The sequence below is a fragment of the Physella acuta genome, unplaced genomic scaffold (genome assembly GCF_028476545.2).
Source record: "Physella acuta isolate Inbredline_101_S28 unplaced genomic scaffold, ASM2847654v3 ptg000930l, whole genome shotgun sequence".
Classification (NCBI taxonomy): Eukaryota; Metazoa; Mollusca; class Gastropoda; family Physidae; genus Physella; species Physella acuta.
The window spans coordinates 177,630-196,988 of record NW_026732447.1 but is presented as its reverse complement, the minus strand read 5'-3'; the positions used below and the strand labels follow the sequence as shown (position 1 = coordinate 196,988).

At 31.9% G+C, this 19,359-nt stretch overlaps 2 protein-coding genes across 3 annotated transcripts; one reads left to right on the top strand and one right to left on the bottom strand.

Moving 5' to 3' along the window:
• The first annotated feature begins 1,053 nt into the window (after positions 1 to 1,053).
• Positions 1,054 to 13,378, top strand: LOC131953561 (integrator complex subunit 11). The gene is made up of 18 exons (XM_059316790.1): positions 1,054 to 1,251; positions 2,710 to 2,721; positions 3,461 to 3,546; positions 4,069 to 4,142; positions 4,326 to 4,437; positions 4,644 to 4,760; positions 5,314 to 5,412; positions 6,157 to 6,330; positions 6,660 to 6,779; positions 6,950 to 7,045; positions 8,807 to 8,929; positions 9,163 to 9,252; positions 9,829 to 9,991; positions 10,522 to 10,635; positions 11,276 to 11,340; positions 11,607 to 11,749; positions 12,067 to 12,190; positions 13,160 to 13,378. The coding sequence occupies exons 1-18, from the start codon at positions 1,224 to 1,226 to the stop codon at positions 13,211 to 13,213; spliced, it is 1,794 nt and encodes a 597-aa protein (XP_059172773.1). The 5' UTR covers positions 1,054 to 1,223; the 3' UTR covers positions 13,214 to 13,378.
• A 437-nt stretch (positions 13,379 to 13,815) lies between these two features.
• On the bottom strand, positions 13,816 to 19,195 carry LOC131953560 (DNA fragmentation factor subunit beta). Of its 2 annotated transcripts, none has more exons than XM_059316788.1 (7): positions 19,141 to 19,195; positions 17,774 to 17,908; positions 17,050 to 17,182; positions 16,216 to 16,410; positions 15,713 to 15,792; positions 15,121 to 15,395; positions 13,816 to 14,725 (listed from the first exon to the last, which is right to left on the bottom strand). In XM_059316788.1, exons 1-7 carry the CDS (start codon positions 19,162 to 19,164, stop codon positions 14,527 to 14,529), a joined length of 1,041 nt encoding a protein of 346 aa, XP_059172771.1. In that variant the 5' UTR covers positions 19,165 to 19,195; the 3' UTR covers positions 13,816 to 14,526. The 2 variants fall into 2 exon arrangements, with proteins under 2 accessions (XP_059172771.1, XP_059172772.1); XM_059316789.1 differs by lacking the exon at positions 19,141 to 19,195 and adding an exon at positions 18,839 to 18,855 and having other exon boundaries at positions 17,774 to 18,108.
• Positions 19,196 to 19,359: the final 164 nt, after the last annotated feature.

The following is a 19,359-nucleotide window of genomic DNA, read 5'->3' as shown; positions in this document are numbered from 1 at the left end:
ATGACGCTTCGGGGATCACCGCGACCTCTGTCAACATCTGGTATACGGTTGCGAACGTTATCTCCCACTTTAGCTTGTTTAAAATGTGTATCTGGTTTTGACGTTCCGCCATGGCAGCATATGTGTTAGCTGAGGATGTCGTTGCATTAGTTCAATATTCTCAAGATCTTCCTTAGTAGCTAAATTATCGAGAGCCTCTCTTGGTAGATTTGAAATGCTAAGTCCGACTTTTGCATTGCATCCAAACAAGGCTTCGTATGGCGATTGTTGGATTCCTTGATGAAAAGAAAGGTTTTTCATAAATTTAATGAATTTGAGACTCTCAGCCCAATGTGCTGATTCATTTTGTCTGCATCCATGTCATCATCATAATTTGAACATCTTTGTTGGTACGTTCTTCTGAACCTGGGCTTTACGTCAGGCCACATGTTCTTTAGTTCAGAAATATTTTGGCAACCATCTGGTATGTCTGTCTCTTGGTCTCATGGCCCTTTTGGTCCATATCGCATTGCATATATAATGCTATATAAACAAGAGTTAATCAATACGTTACTTACAATTAAACCGCACCCAGAATATTAAAAACGTGATCGTAGTCTAGATAGAACATTGACCAGGACATCCCGGCCAGTGCGCGCATTGGCCGGCCAATGTACAAAATACGCTGTCAAATTGAAGCGCTCCAGACTTTGGCCAGTACGTTTCCGGCCAGTGCGCGCAGTGGCCGGCCAATGTACGAAATAGCTCTCTGTGCTAAGCTCTTTGGGCTTTGGCCAAGAGAGCCGGCCAATGCGCATATTGGCCGGCAATTGCACGCTTTGGCCGCACTTCGGGCTTTGTCGGTCTACATAGGGCTATATTTTACATATATGCCGCATACGCGTACATGTATGTGTAAGCTTTAATCACTACAGACATATTGTATTCCCGACATTTGCTCTCATACATAGTGTAACTGTAATCGGAATACTGTTGAGTGAACTTTGTTATGATGTTTCAGTTTTCGACAATTAGAGCAACAAAATTAAAAAGTCAGATATTTTTTACTGCGTCTATCGCAAGATGGCCGCCTCCTAGTTTGTCAATAGATCTAATTTAATATTAAGTTAATTAGAATTTATAGGCCTGTAAATAATTTTAAAATTAAATATTCCTAGAAATTTTTTTAAATACTTTACCACTTCATTGACTTATGAGACAGTAAGAGCTGGAATCAAAAAGAAATGACGGAGCTTAAAGTCACTCCGTTGGGTAGGTTATTTGAATTATTTCAATATTTCTGAATTTCAAAATAAAAAATTCAAAGAATCATTTTTATAATTTTACTCGGGTCTTGGTAAAACGCAAAGTGGCGAGGCGGTAAACCGCGAGTAGGGTGCGAAGCTGCCTGTTGCGTTACATTTTTGGTTTTGCATTTACTTCCAATTCCAATTAGTAGATTTTCTTACTAAATTAATATGAAATCTACTAACTACTATGAAAGCAGGCAATGAAAAGATCAAGTAGAACTTTTTATTACCTCCCCTTGATTTCAAATAGTTTAAAAATTAAATTATCTGTCATCACTAATTCGACCCGGCTCTATGAATGTAAACAGCCCACAAGACTAGTGGGGTAGGGGTGGTAGCGATATGGTCTGTTGAGCATGCCTGGACAGCGAGGGAGGGGCTGCGTGCGTCTATGTGTTGTCCTGCCTGGTCCCCTCCATGAAGAGAATTATATAAATAGATTTAGACTGTAGTCTATTATTTAATAGTTGCATTTTTGTTTGTGTATTTTTAAAAGATCACTAGATCGAGTAACTCACCATGACCATAGTGTTCATAGCCAAAAAATCCATATCATTTAGCACAGCTAAGTGTGTAATGTTGATTATACTTGGTAGTAAAATGCTAAAAATGTTGAATTCACAAATTATGAATTGTTGATAAGTAGAAAATAAAACAACTAGATAGCTGCATATGCTACCTCGCAGGTCAGCTTGTAATATATATTGTTTTACACAAATATTCAAGAGATTTTTTTGGTGACATTTTTGGTTTTGGAGTATACAATATATAAATCTAGTAGCCTATATAGTAAAATAGGCCTCCATCTCAATACTGTAAGATACTATGTTTATCTTCCTCATTCCTATGGTCTTAAAGAATGGGCATTGAGCAGAGAAATATACAAATTTCAAACGGCATGCATATCACTGCCTATTGTTTCCTTTTTTCACCAAAAAAATTCAGCCTCAATACAACTAAGCAATAAGTAGTAATGTAGACCTAAGCTCCCCCCCCCTGACTTTTATAAGAAAATGCTATAAACTGTTAAAGGTCAAAATAATAAGAATGAATAGCATTTAAATATATAAAAAATATGCTTGTAAATTTATAATAGAATTAAATGATCAATGTAGAGCTTGAAATCTACAAAGTAAATTAAATTTTATATTATATGTAAATATAGTATATAGGCCTACAAAAGTTACTTTATCTATATTGTTTACTCATAACGAGACACCGTTTTTTTTATTTTATTTTCAACATTAGATTGAAACTTTTTCTAGACGTAGTTAAGTAAAACTGGTTACTGTAAATTTTAGTTATAGTCAGCCACATTAATGTGATTGAAATTATTTAATATAATAGAACTCATAGCCTAGGTAGGCTTCATAACTTATTGTTAATTACTAATTTCACTTTATCAACTCTATTCTCACAGGTGCAGGCCAAGGTAAAGATTCTGGTTTTTTATTAAACAGTATTATTATTGTTAAATAGTATTATTTAAAAGTTTAAAAATTCATTTACACTAACATGTTATGTTTTGGAAACAAAAAAAGGAATTATATAAATATATATATATATATATATATATATATATATATATATATATATATATATATATATATATATATATATATATAGGCCCTATATATATATATATATATATATATATATATATATATATATATATATATATATATATATATATATATATATATATTTTTTTTTTTTTTTTATTTATTGTATTTATTTATTTATCAAGTGCTAAGCAAAATGTATGTATAAATCTGAATAATCATTTTATTCGTTTTCCTATCCTCATAACTCTTTTTGTTATGTGTTTGGTATATCTTTGATTGTTCCTCATCGGAGCTACAGAAAGACTTACTCAACCAATTAGTATATAGTATTTTTAAAAAAAAAAACACTTCATTTAATTTTTAAAACTTTAAAAAATGGTTATAGTATGCAAAGAAATAATTAAAGCTATCAACTACCATATTATTTTCTGGAAAATGGTTTAGGATAATGGATTGAGCATTTACCTATTAACTATCTCAGCTTATCCAAGTTTTTTTGTAAGTTTTCATTATTGAATGTATTCTAGTTACACCCATTACATTTTTTTAGGATAAAAAAACTACTTGATTTTTAGTGAAATAATTTTTTAATCTCTTATTGTTAAGATGTGGGACGCAGTTGTATCCTTCTCAGTATTGGAGGAAAAAACATAATGCTAGACTGTGGCATGCACATGGGCTACAATGACGATGTAAGTTTTAAGTTTGTTCATTTTCTGAACTGAAGTTCTTTTTAATTTAGAATGAAAACTATAGGATAAATAATTTAGAATGAAAACTATAGGATAAATAATTTTTCACTCAAATAATAAAACTATAAATTCAATCAAATAGTTTGCATTAAATGTACGTGAACGATTCTGATAACAATGGACTAAGTAGAGTGTATGTCTACTCTATGCAAATGTAGCTGTTTTTTTTTTACCTTAACAATCCCTATATAGTCGGTAAACTTATAACAATATTAGCTGTATTAGTAAACAGGTATCAGATACTGACAAGTGCTAAGCTTTTGTTATATCTTTTTTGTTATTAATAATTTAAAAAAAATCCTTTATATTCTGACAAGTAAGAGTAAAAAAAGTGTTTTAATACCCATACTGAAATAAATGACCAATAGATTAAAAAAAGCAATTTTGTTACCGATATTTATGACTTGTAAAAATGTTTATATTTCAGCTAATTTTCTTTTTCTAATTTTCTTTTATCGTTAGAGACGATTTCCAGATTTCACATACATAGCAAAAGAAGGGAGACTTACCGACAGAATAAACTGTGTCATTATTAGGTAACTTTGCAATTTATTAATTTTGGTAGCGTAAATCAAATTATTTTGATAGACATAGATTGTGTCTATCTGCTGTGCTACATTCATGAGCCCAATTTATTTAAAAAAATTTTAGTCAGCTCTAATAATTAATTGATTAAAGTCAATAAATCGATTTTCTGATTGTTTTGTTGTATAACCCAGCCACTTTCACCTTGATCACTGTGGAGCTCTACCTTACATGACTGAGATGGTGGGATATGATGGCCCTGTCTACATGACACATCCAACAAAAGCTATCTGCCCCATACTTTTGGTAAGAAAAGTATATAAATTACTTGCCTGTTGAGTGACTAGCAACTTTTTCTGTTTGTTTATACAGTAACATTATTTTTTTTTTGCTTATCCAACACAATTTAATCTTAGTTTTTGGAGAGAAAAAAATGCATTTATTTATAAACATATATTTTATACATAAAGAAATAATGAGTTTAAATATAATCGTTGTATTTAATAAAACAGGAAGACTATCGCAAAATTACTGTAGAGAGAAAAGGAGAAGTTAATTTTTTCACATCAGAGATGATCAAAACTTGCATGAAAAAGGTGATCACAGTCAATCTACACCAGGTGATACAGGTAAAAAAAATTTTTTTCACTCTCTCTCCATGAAGATTACTAAATGTTCTCTGCACAGTGTGTTGTTTTATCATAAAAGTACTGTTCCCCTTTTGAGCCTAACAATCCATAGAGCTGAAAAAGTAGAGCTCATATGTTTCTTGATCTCAGCATCTGAATGAATAGGGTTGACAGCACTATGCCCAGCACCGTTTACTCTCCCTAGTGTTAGTCAGGTACCCATCAGAAAAATCTTGCATTTCTCAAGCTGGACAGAGTTTCGAACTTGAAACGTTCAGGTTAGCAGTTAAGTCCCCTACCACTTGTCTAATCATGGTCCCACATTTGCTTTATCATTACAAAGCAAAAATTTTTAAAATTATATTTTTCTCTATGTCAAAAACAATTTCAATGTTTCTTACACTTATTAGTTTCTTTTTATGCCCTACAGCATCTCTGTTTTAGATATTTGATTTCTGTCTTCATGCATGTACACAGTGTACACATTCTTCAAATTAGATTGACGATGCTGGTATATAAAAACTGTCTAATGTTTTTTTTTTTAATCTCACAGGTGGACGACGATTTAGAAATTAAAGCTTACTATGCAGGTCACGTCCTAGGAGCAGCCATGTTTCAAATTCGTGTTGGGCAGAGTTCTGTTGTTTACACAGTATGTTGTTATTTCCCTTGTACAAGTAAACTTGTCTCCCTTGATTTAGTGTGTTAGTAACAAGTTGTTTCAATCACTCCTTGCCCAACTTAAAGCTTACTATGCTGGTCACGTCCTAGGAGCAGCCATGTTTCAAATTCGTGATGGGCAGAGTTCTGTTGTTTACACAGTATGTTTTTATTTCCCTTGTATAAGTAAACTTGTCTCCCTTGATTTATTGTGTAAGTAACAAGGTGTTTCAATCACTCCTTGCCTAACTGTATTAATTAATAAATACTATGTTTTTATTTCCCTTGAATAAGTAACAATTAGTCTGGTCTCCCTTGGCTATGGATGTTAGTAGCATAGAGTCTTTCAGTCACCACAGGCCTTTTGTAATGGCTAAACTCTTTACTTGCCTAGTTCTTAATGCCAGATAATACTGATGACTCAGTTGTTGAAGCTAGCATTTGTTAACATCCAAGTATACTTAAATTGTCTTTGAATGTTAAAAACAACATAGAGAGTCAGTATCACCTATCACATTTCTATATTAAACATGTGATTATATGAAATTTATCTATCTTTGATTTCTATTTTACAAAGTAATTAGATAGAAATTGGCATGAGCAAAAATTGAAACACTAAAAAAAAAATGTAAAAGTTTTTTTAAAAATCGTTTTTGAAATTAAAAAAAAGTCAGCTTAAGTATATTTTTTAAATATTTAGAAATGTAATTATAATTAACTATTGATATACATCCAGGGTGACTATAATATGACTCCAGATAGACATTTAGGCGCAGCATGGATAGACAAGTGCAGACCAGATTTACTCATTACAGAGTCAACATATGCCACAACCATCCGAGACTCAAAGAGGTGCAGGGAAAGAGATTTTCTCAAGAAAGTTCATAGCTGTGTTGAAAAAGGAGGAAAGGTATACTTGTTTCACTTATACCCTTGCTATATGGTATACATGAGTAACATATTGGCTATTTGACAGAGGTATGTACTTTAGTGCGCATACTTTTGTTATTTGACAGGATATACTTTAGTTTCTATTCCTTTGCTATTTGATAAGGTATTTGTAAGTGCCTATTTCTTTGGCTGTTTGACAAAGATATATTTTAGTGCCTATGCATTTGCTATTTGAGAAGGAACTCTTTACCAAAATTAATTTAAAACAGTTATTTATGTAATTTAGTGTATACCACTGAGTACTTTAAAAATTGCATATTTTATTGAATGTACTTATGTTTTTATCAGGTTTTGATTCCAGTATTTGCTCTAGGCAGAGCTCAGGAATTGTGTATACTGTTAGAGTCCTATTGGGACCGCATGAATCTCAAAGTTCCTATCTATTTCTCCCTTGGTTTGACAGAGAAGGTTAGATAACTCTCATAGTTTTATCTTTTATCAGCTATTATCACTTATCTGTGTTTTAATTAGTGAATTATTTTTTCACATTATGATGTATGTTAATTTTTCATTATATATTTTAAATTTCCTTTAAATTACCTTGATCTTTAATATTGCATTTATTTTATTTGCTTTAGGCCAATCATTATTACAAACTGTACATTACATGGACAAGTCAAAAAATTAAGAAAACATTTGTTCAGAGAAATATGTTTGACTTTAAACACATAAAAGTAAGTAATCTATAATAATAATTTCGCTGTCTGTCTATCTATGTATCTATCTATCTATCTGTCTGAGAGAATGCTCTAGAGAAAACACAAGCAACTTAAAAACATGCACAGTAAAGCGGAAGCGAAATATGACGTCATATTCAGCATATAGTAGAAAATAATATCAAGCCGGAGAGTGCACACAGTAATATGACGTCATTGATTCTCCAGTAAACATTGAATAAAAAGGCAACTTTGTCTAATCTAAGTGGTTTGCGTGAAGAGTTTCTTTCATACAATTCTTCGGGTAGGGGCGAAGCCCCATCCTCGCAAAAGAACGTCTAAGCCCCCCCCCCCCCCCCCAACTCAAAAGAAATTTCTTTCTAATTAATGTGTCTAATCTTAAAAGTGGTTTGCTTGCAGTTTCTTTCATGCAATTCTTCGGGTAGTGGCTAAGCGCGAAACCAGTGTTTCTTTCAGACTTTTTCCTCCCCGGAGGGGGGAACTTTTTCTAATCTAAAAAGTGTTTAGCGTGCACAGTTTTTTTCTCTTCCCCGCCCAGGTTCTTCCTTTAGTTTGTATGATCTACAAATGCGACCAGTGTTTCTTTCAAACTTTTTCCTCCCCGGCGAGGGGTGGGGGTACTTGAATGTTTTGGGGGGCGGGGATAGAATTTTCTGGGAGGGGCGGACACTGGAAAAAAGTATATAATTATATTTCCTTGAATGGGACGGTAGACATGTTTTGGGGGGTGTGTGGGGGGGGGGGGGGGAGAGCCCCCTCCTCCCACGTAGAGTTGCCTGAAAAACTCTAAATGCGACTTTTGTCATCAATGAGATTTGGTGCATGGTTTAGGGATATGCCTAAGACTATATTTTGTATAAATTAAAGTACAGATTCTGGATAAAAATCCGTTTTCAATGTCATTTTTTCGTTTCTGATTAAATTTAAGGTGGTGATTTTGGTTTTGGTTTTAGTTTAGAGAAAATAGACATCACTATCTACCTAGCGCCCGTTGTATCCTTCCTCAACGGGCCATTTTTCTCGTCTTAAATAAGGTTCATGTTAAACTTGTTTTTCTAAACACTAAGCTACATAATTTACCAAGTTTTTAAAAAGTAGCTTTTCTCAAAACATAATTCACTCTGTGTTTATTAAGGGAACATCTTTTAATGCCCAGTCACTACTGACAATAGAAAAGTTAATAATGTTGTTTTGACGTGATTTGGGTTTATTTATTGATTGTATAGATATATAGTCATGTGCTATAACACATTTTATATTGATCCATCTTAATGAATCTCAAATACACCATTTTAAAAAAAATGTTATTTTTATGGCATAAATCTAGATAAGAATAATTAAAATAATTTTAATTTGATTTATTTGGAATGACAGAATAACACATTTGCTAATGGGTGGTAGAGCACTCAGCGGCTAACATGGAAGTCTCAAGTTCTATTCTTGGTCTGGACTTGAGTCTGCATGTTAGGGAAAGTAAGAGCAACTAGGCATAGTGCTGACCACACTCTCCCTTCATATACAGAGGCCAAGAAACATAAACTCTACCTCTCTCTAGCTCATCTGCCCCTGTTTCCTTATTTCTGAAAGGGGAACTTTAATTGATTTGTCAGAAATAAGTATGAAAAGAGTGAAAATGAAAAAAGAAGTTTTTTTTAATTGTTAAATAAAACTATACAAGGTTTTTTTTTTGTTTTGCAACAACTTGTATACTATAGACTAACTTGTCAAGCTGAAGTGATTCTATAAATTTTTTGCCAGGCATTTGACCGCGCTTACATTGACAACCCTGGTCCCATGGTTGTGTTTGCCACTCCTGGCATGCTGCATGCAGGTCTCTCTCTACAGATATTTAAACGCTGGGCACCTAACGAAAACAACATGGTGAATTATTTTTATTTTTAGTTTAACAGCTTTCCAATTTTATAAATTTCAAACAGTTTAATATTTTACAATAGACCTTACAAGGATTATTATTTTACTGAATTATATTTTCTAAACTGTATTTTTTTCAACTGTATCTTTAATTCATTTCTTATAATTTGTTTAAAAAAAATTAATTACATCTACATATACAGATATAAGCAGAATCTTTAACTCATACATTACCTGTCTAGGTGATAATGCCAGGTTATTGTGTGTCTGGGACTGTCGGCCATAGAATTTTAAATGGTGCTCGTAAAATTGAACTGGAAAACAAACAAGTGGTAAGTGAAGGCATTTAGTTTAAATGGCAACTGTTGGCCTCTTGAGCATCCATTGACTTGGGCTTGCTGCATTTTACTGCGACATAGCAATTACAACATACTATTCATCTTTGTATGAATTATTACTTGCTTCTATACTAAAATGCTGGAAAAGTATTTTATAATATGTCATTTCCTTTTTTTTTGAGGCATCTTCGTATTACATATATTAGTTTTTTTTTTTAATCACATTGAATGCAGTTTTCAGATATATATTATATGTAATTGAATCTAGGTTAAGTATTTGCTATTGAACATTTGTTAATGCTATTCTCGTCTTTCTCAATAACTGTAGAAAATAAAAACTTACTTAAAGTCAGTAAACCTTACTCGTTTTGGCCTTGCAACTTGATTCTGATAAAAATGATAACAGCTTTAAAGTTTTTGTATCAATTGAAATAATTTTTGTCTAGCAAAGAAAAAATTGATATTGCATATTATAGCAATATGTTATAATACACATTTAATGGATGCTATTATCTAACTAATGTGAATACATTTTTTAATGTTACAATTTAAATTGTGCTGTTATTTCAGATAGAAGTAAAGATGAGTGTGGAGTACATGTCGTTCAGTGCTCACGCTGATGCTAAGGGCATCATGCAGCTCATATCCCACTGTGAGCCAAAAAATGTCTTGCTGGTGCACGGCGAAGGGGAGAAAATGGTGTTCTTGAAGAATAAAATTCAACAGGAGTTTGGTAGGTTACATCCCTTGCTAACAATGATATCTAGAGCTGTCCATTGGACAGATGAGGTAAAGTTAATCTAACTTCTGCATATGAATATTATGAAGTGATAGTATGATTAGCACTATCTGCAGCTATCTTTACTCCCACCCCCACTCAAGTTGGGTACCCATTTGCACTGGGTGGACTCAGGCTTGTCCTACAGACTTGTAATTTATCATTTCTAGAATTTGAGATTAGCAATTGCATGCTCTACCACTCAACAATGCAGTCATTTCAGCACTTGTTTAAGATTGTGATTTAAATCTAGTGAATATATTTCTCAAAAAAAACAACTGTTTGTTATTTAATAACTGAATTACTAAAATTCTTTTGACTAAATGGTTGCTAAAAAATATTGTTGATTCTGATCATGAAACCATAATGTAAAAAAAAAAGCTGAGTGAAAATGGTTCCAACTATAAACAAAACAAAAAATTTATGTTTAAAATTGTAAATGAAAATTTGTGAGAAATGGATAATGGACACCTTGTCTGTTTTAGGCATTGACTGCTTCATGCCAGAGAATGGAGAAACCAGCGTGATCAAAACAAAACACAACATACCTCTGGACACCTCTTTAAATTTATTGAAACGTCAGCTAGTACCAGCAGAAGGTAATTTAACTTATAAAACACCACTTAGTTAAAATTGTGTATATGTAGATAGTTATCCTTTTTATAAATTATAGCATACGAGCCAACCCGCGGCATTTCATACGCCGCTATTTAGTTGCTTTATTTTCTACTTTTCAGTAATTCATAATTTGTGAATTCAACAGTACTAATGCTTCCACTGAAAATATTTGCTTTAAAACACTATCATTAGGTCGTTGAGGACGATACTACCCCCACCCTCCTTTCCCCAACACCTACCCTACACGCCCCCCCCCCCCCATGAAAGCAGCCTCCTCTTAGTTACCTCCCCTAAGTTTAAAATCTTTTCAAACTAAATTACCTGCTCCTAATAGCCGTCACTAAACCCGGCTCTACGATTTGTAAACATTTAGCATGAACCAAATCTCACCAGACCATGTAGGGGTGGGGTGGTAGGGAGCGCGCTTACAGCTTGTTTTCTAGCGTCTCTCAGAAGAGAATTATATATATACAGATTTTCATTATCAGTTCTGATAAAAATCTGAACATATATTTACAAAAACCTGTGCAGATCTAGTATTTCTGTTTCTTCGCATACAATAATCCTGTACTAATGCTACTTCTTTGAATTTTAACCCAAAAAATGTGTTGTATTCTCCAGAACCTGAAGAGCCAGACCCTAAACATTTAAAAATCTTGCATGGGGCTCTTCTAATGAAAGGAAGTGTAAGTAATTCTAACACTGCATTTAAAATATTTAATTGTTGCTTAACAGAGCTCACAAAAAACAGTTTCCAAATTTTTGATGATTATATTTATATTCACTGAATAGTTATTATAAAATGGTTGAAAATGATAGAAAATATTTTATAGAATCAACAAGCTTAGATAATGTAATAATTTTTTGCTTCATTTATTTTAGCGCTACCATGTGTGAATATTTCATGTAAAAAATATAACTCTACTTATTTATAAGATTTTTTATTTTTTAGCGGATGCAACTCACTGAGCCTTCTGCAGCTTTTCGTGAACTTGGGCTTGAGGAATATGAACTTCGTTTCACGTGTAACATCAGCTTAGAAGAAGAAGGCACCATCTCAAACACAACAGACAGAGTTTATAGAAGGCTTCAAAGGTCAGAACACTTGTACCAAATTATAATTGCTGATTTGTTTTTCCAAGTGTATGAAAACAAAAATTGCTTTTAAATCCAGCTAGATTATTACAACAAAATAAGATTCACATTTTAGTTCTTCTTCAGACTTTAGAAAAATAACCAAAAAAAGAGATTTTAATTTTGGAAAAGCAAAATGATATTGCATTTTTTTAGCTGGTTTCAGTAAAGTGCTCATAAGTATGTAACTTTAAATCACATAATCCATTAGCTCAGTGCTATTTAGAGAGCCTAACACTTCTGTATGAGTTGGATGACTGTCTATGTTTCTCTTCCAGAGAGTTCCCACACTGTGCAGTCCAGTTCTCAAACGATGGTTCCATTACAATTGGTGACTCTGTTCTGGTCAAAGTCTCAGGGGACGAGGAGAGCAAAAATATTCTGGTCTCCTGGTCACATCAGGTGAGGGAATGTCATTGTTGTGGGCATTGTTGTAAAGTTAACGTAACTGTATTTGTATTATTGAACACACCTTGCATCAACCAACTACCAACATCATCGGACAGACTCTGGAATCCCCAAGGAATGAAGAAAGTAGGTAGGTCAAAACAAACATAGAAAAGGTCAGTTGTCAGTGAAGCAGCTGAAGTGACGTGGGCTGAACTTGGAGGTGTAAAGTTAATTAAGCTTGTGCTCTATAAGTATATATTTGTACAGTGAACCAGGGTTGTTTATTTTCTTTATTGGTATCTATGTTGTTAAAATTATCTTCATCATTACTGAAAACTTAGTAAAGTAATCATTACTATTTTTGTATTATTTATGGGAATGTATATAAAGTAAATTTAAGCTTGTAATGTGTTCATTATGGGTATCTTAGTAAACATTGTCTTCAGTATTAACTATTATTGAAATCTTCATAAAATAAACAAAGGTTCAGTGTGTTCTATAGGGGAATCAAGTTCTTTTGAACATTAGGCAGTAGTTTCTTGCCACAACTCATTATTTTGGTACTCTGAACAGTTAAACTAGTAGCCTTATCTCAGCAAATGTTGCTCAACTTTATCCCTACTTTTATTATTTAGTGCTTATATCAGTGCTGAAGTTTTGCTAAAACTAGTGTTAGGGTTGGGATGGTGTATGCTATTGTTGTAGATATAGAGAAATAATGATCTAAACTTTTTCTCAGTAAGACAAAAAGAAGAAAAAAATATTCTGGGAATATACAAATTTGTCATAAGATATGAATTATTGATCTCTGACAGTATACATTGAATGAAATCAAATCTAAAAAAAATGTAATTGAAATATTTTTCACCTATTATCAGTTTTAAATAATAAATAATAATTTTTTTTACTTATTTCAAATCTCTTATGTTTCAATTCCATCAATAAATTTAATACCTTATTTTTATTGGTTTTTATAAACAGGATGAGGACATTGGCAGTCACATTCAAAGAGTTCTGCGACCCGAACAATGTTAAATTTGGTTTAAATGAAATAAAATCTTTTTGTTACCTAGTTTTTCAATTTGCTTCTTGTAATTTTCCATGTCATGCAGAGTTGATACAGGGAAAATTATTTAGTCTGTTTAATTACTTGGTGTTGAGTATCCAGACGAAATAACCTACATGTTTTTTAAATCCATGAATAATGTACGTAACATAACCCAAAAGGAATAAACAACATATTATATTAGCGCTGAAAAAACGAGTGTAATATTGTTTTTTCTTGTAGTCAATTTGGTTTACGTTGTTCGAGCCAATCTCAGCAGCTGAAACATAAGTTGATGGTTGGCTTTTTAAAGTTTTTGGATGAAGAGGTACAAGATATTTGTGTGGCTTTATTTAGTCAGCATTTTCTGAAACACTTCAATCTGTTACATTCTTCTTACTACACTATTGATTTACTCTGTGTTAAGACAAGATAGTCTTCAAAACAAAAACAACTAAAATTAACATTTTTATAAATTACATACTTAAATTGAACATATTTTACATTTTAAAAAAAAAAAGAAAACACTATGAAATGTATAAAAAACATTTTAATATAAAATCACAAAAATAGTTGTAAATATGATAATATCTTAAAGTTTAAAGTGAGCATATATATGAAGGCATATTTGTTGTAAAAACAGTTAAGATAATTTGGTAACATTATTATTCTATAAAAACAAAAAAATTACATATCTTTTGGCCCATTAGTACATCAACATTCAGGTTTATCAAGACTCAAAAAAAAAAAAAAACCACCACTAAAAAAAAGAGACCAATCATAAGCTCTACAGATAAAAAGAGGTCGGAGTGGTCAAGTTGATAAAGCTCATGGTTGCTAAACAGAAAAGTCTCGAGTTCGAACCCTCAAAGAAGAAGATCAGCTAAAACAATAATTTCATTGTACGCTATAATGGTTACATACATTTTGAATTTGACCTAGCTTACTTGTTAGGTATAAAAATGTTGATTAATGTGTCATATTATTTCAAACTTCCGCTGCCATGTAAAAAACTACAAAGACCTGCCCAAGATTGTACTATACAACACATCCTAATCCAACCAAAAGAGCATTATTTAATTTCTGTCTCAAGTCATAACCTCAGCCTGTTGGAATGTAATGCCACTATTTCCATTATTTCCTCCTTTTTTTTTTATTTGGCCAACTTCATTATTTCTTGTCATATGTAGGCAGCAGTCCTAACAACTGTTTGCTGTCATACTTAACACATGACCCTACTAATACAATAATGGATAAAAGAATTGTATATGATTCCTTAATACAAATACTAACAACAAATCAACTATAACTCCACATAAAAAGATTCTGGGCTTATAGTCTTTGTTCTGGCAGCTTTTTTGTGGCACCCAACCTGAACTAGTCGCAGGTTACTGCGTGTAAACAAATACTTATAAACCTCATCACTGTTGAGTTTACTTCCCTTGGGCTTCTTTTTGGCTGCCTCTATAAGACTTGGTATAACCTCCCTTGATTTCTCAGTGCTGTAAGGGAGGGTATAACATGCAAGAAAGATCACACTGGGAGACAATTCAATAATATTATAAAGGTGGTGATTGATATATAAACAGGACAGTGTAGGATAACTGAGGAGAATCACATTTTTGGCATGTCATATGAGTCCCTGACATCTAGACACTGGAATTTTGTACTGCACTAACTCAGATAAGCTTTATTTTATCTGCCATAGTGGCTACAAGTTTAATAGAATATTTCATTCTTAGGCGTTTTTATTTTAATTTTAGAGGCGTGTTAAATTTTAAAGAAATTATAGTTATTTTTATGTAATATTTTGTATGCTGTAAATATTCTAAAAGTAACTTAAAATTTTTTTAATTAATCAATTATAAATTTAAAAAAAACAAGGGAGGCTACTTACATGTGGTCCAGGTTCCACAACCCAAAGAGTTGTCTATAGCCCTTGGAAGCATAGGGGTTTATTCTATGAAGCTTCAGACACTCTGCTTCATCAAAAGCCCCTTCACATTTAAACCAGCCTTTGTTGTCACAAAACCGCTGCTTGGCTGATGCTGACCGGTCAAAGTAATGCCCATGATAACCATTTTTCTTTAACTTAACATTCATTTCTTCCATAATAGCAGACAAAGCTGACTTCACAGCGGGGTCATTTTCCTTCTTTATTTGGTCTTTGGCCTTTAGATAAAATAGAAAGATATTTGATATGTATGTATATATGATCATTAATATTTAATTTATAATAAAAAAAATTTTTATTAAAATAAATGAAAGCTATGCTATTATTCAGCATTTCTTGTAAGCAAATATGAAGTTTCATAGTTTATAATGAAAATTTCAAATATCTGAGCTATAAATTGATGGAAAAAAAAATTAAACAAAAATTTTTTATGGTTGAACTGGCTGAACTAAAGATGTCTTTATCTCTTTCGCTATTAATTTTTGGTGTCCTTAAAGTCTCACTGTTTCAATGGCCATGATCTGTCTATACTTACACTAGTGAGATAGCTTCTTATTCTCTGTTGAGCTGCATTTTTCATTACCTCCCCTTTTGTTTTATACTTTTTATCCAAACCTTTTGTTTTGAACAAAAATACTCAATATTTAATCAATATTTAATTAATATTATTATATCGCGTTTATACCTATGACATGTATACTATACATGTCTAAAAAAACTTTGTAATATGTGAGTATGCCCTCCTATCATGTTCTGATAAAATTAACTTATGGTGAAGTTTTTTTTTCTAGTAAACATGTCGCAAGTGTAAACGCTGTGATAAGTGAGGCAAGAACCAGAACTCTAAACAACACAGCTTTCCATTGTTTGACTTCAATAAGGGGAGGTGATAACTATTGAAAATTTTTTTTTTTTTTAAATTTAGCATCAAATATTTAAACTATTTTTCTCACAAAAAAAAGTAAGAAGTAATTTTTTATAAATAAGTAGATTGCCATAAAATGAAAAAAGTAATATAATAAATTTTGAATTACTCACCCTCAAACCAATCTTCATCCTCAAAACGCTCCTCAGCATCAACATCAGTGGCAAGTATATCCAAATACTGAGAAATGATGCTAATTTTTTCAGGGGATTTTTCATCCCCTAGTAATTCTCTTATCTCAACAGCTATTTCTTGCTTTTTTGTGTTATTGAAAAGCTTGTTCAAAGCAAAATAAACCAGTTCACCAACTGTGTAAAAAAAATTTGTTTAGTTATACAACAAGATGAAACTTTGTATAACTAAAGCTAAAAGTAATACATTAAAATTAAAGATACAAGTCATACATTATAACTGTATATAGTTATTAATATAGAAGTGGAAACAAATTATCTGTCTCTCTGAGCTAAATATTACTCACAAAGGTAAAACTAAAATACTTTAAGTACTAGTTAGTAAGAGAAAACATATCTTTATAGGAAGAAGAAATAAATAATTTCAATTAAAATTAAGTTCTGTCATAAAAATGACTAGTGATCTAAACATTTTAAAAATATTTTTAACCTTTGGCTAATCCTCTATCCAGTTGTGGTGATCATTAACACTAGAATCAATTCATCCCAAAGTTCTTTTTTATTATCATATGTAGCTGTCTAATCAAGTGTGAACAAGGAGTCAATGTAAATAAAGAGAACTTTTAGACCAGGCTCATAAAGTTATATTTACTATATTTAGGTAAGGTTCATTTCTTTGTGTGGCCTTAACACAATCTGTGAATGTAGGGTCAATACCATAGTCAACTTTTCCATTCCTGATTGTATTAGGAATCTCACAATCTATGATTCTACTGAAGTCATTAACTATCAAATGGATATCCACAAAATACAAACCTCCATTCCAGTTTTCACCTGCTCTCAGAAATACAAAACAAGACTGTGATTCGAGTGTATTGAAATAATCATCGGAGTCCACCTCAGTTCCATCATCTTCACAAACAATTGTGACTTTTTCATTGGCTGGTATCTGCAGAATTAGAAAAAAAATAATGTACGGCCTACTAATAGTATTTAAATTTCAAACTATATCCAGCAGTAATTCCCACTGATTTTAAACATACTTTTTAGCTAGTATGCAAATTTGAAGAAATTTCGGCTAACGATTAGGGCAACAGTAAAAACTTTGAGATATGACAGCTGGAATATCTTCATGGCTTAAATGCTTAGAGATTAAAGACAGCAAGGTAGACATAAAAAATAGAAACAGCAGATTTGAAAAGAAAAGCATAAACAGGCAAAAACTGTTGAGTAATCACTGCTATGTCAAAACTGAAATATTTTTAAATTATACTGGTAAAAAAGAAAGAAAAATTAAAAATAATAGGCCAATAATCTTTGTCTTAAATGATTGTTTTATACTATGTTTTTCACTAGCAAAAATATTAAAATTTCTAAAAACAATCGAACAATTTTAAATAAAAAAATGAATAACAAGTGGTTTGTGTTTGAGATGAAAACATGTTACATTTTAATATTTAATTAGCTTTGATCTTTGATGTTCAATTACAGATTTTAAAATGAGTAAGAATTAATACAATCAAGGTCAATAACAGCTTACTTTTAGTTTTTGCTTTCCTTTCTGTGTTAAATCAGCAAGGTTTTTTGCTGTGATTCCAAATCGATTTTCCCGACTTGCATCTTGAACTTTATATGCTTTCATTGCACTGCCACTATCAAATAGGTTCCGTAAGATCTGATACATTGATGTACAGTTATTTGGTTTCTTTAATAAGTTTAGCCTCGTTAGCACAAGTATACATACAGTATAATAAGTCCTATAAAAATTGTAGTCTCAATTAAAATTTTAATTGAGTTCAATCAAAATTTTACACCAAATTAAAATATATTTGCAGAAACTTGTCGTCCATCAATTATGTCATCCTCCTTAGGCATCTTAGAGAAGGGGAAGGTTTAGAATTTTGTGATATGTGATTTGACAGAAGGGGAGGGGTAGGGGAGTCGTTTGACCATAATTATAACAGATTAGAATCTACATAGAACTGTAAATAAAGTAGATTCGTTAGATTATTATTGCAGATCTAGATCTAAATAAAATTCTCAAGTGAGGCTCAATTCAAAGTGTAGAAGTAAAAGAGTAGAAGTAGAAGTCAAGTGATTTGAGTGTAAACTTTACTGTAAACTGTTTAAGTGTTTAACAGACTACTGTACATAGTATACTACAATGAGTGTGTGTAGAGTGTAGAGTATTAGATCTAGATCCAGTAAAGTAAAGACAGAGTAGAGTCCAGTGGAGTAGATCTTATCTAGATCTAGATCTAAAAGTTAAGTAAAGTTTACCTTTCAAACCTGACGGTCTATGGGGCAAGTGAAGTAGAGTTCACTTGTTTCTGTTACCTCGGCATATGAAGAGATAGTGTGGTCAGCACTATGCCCAGCCGCCTTTACTTTCCCTAACAAGAGTTGGGTGGACTCAGGGACGGTCTACTGACTTAAACCGGATTTGAACTCGAGACTTACGGGTTAGCAGTCAAGCTCTCTACCGCAAGACCACTCCGTCCTATCTAGATCTAGATCTAGATTCAACTAAAAATTGACTATTTCAATAACTCTAGACTAGTCTAGATTCTAGATCAACTAGACTACATGTCTTGCTTGAGAATACTTGAGAAAGTTGAGACTTGAGTGAGTGAGATCTTGAAAAACCAAAACCTTTTCAATTTTCATTTCAAGTTTGTGAATTTAATTTAATATATTAGGCCTAATAATAATTAATATTATTATATATTATTATTAGGGGGCCTAATAATAATATTAATATTATTATGTCTATGTAGGCCTATGCTATGTCTATACCAGATCTCTCTAGACAAAGATTTAAGTAAAATTATAATTAATAGATTTATAGTATAGGCCTAATAATATTAATAATAAAATGATTTTGTTAACCCACTTATAGAAAAATACCTCTACACTTCTACTTCTATGCATACAATTTTATTTCGCAATTCGTAAAGTTTTGTGTTCACAGTTTTATAATTGTGGGTCTCGCTAAACAGCGAAAGCTACAAAACAGTATAACGCGTTTTTTTTTTTTTTTTAAATATAGAGCATTCTATGTAAATCCATACCGTTTTAAATATTATTTATTATAAAACTGTTTGCTATATTGGATCCTCCTTAGGG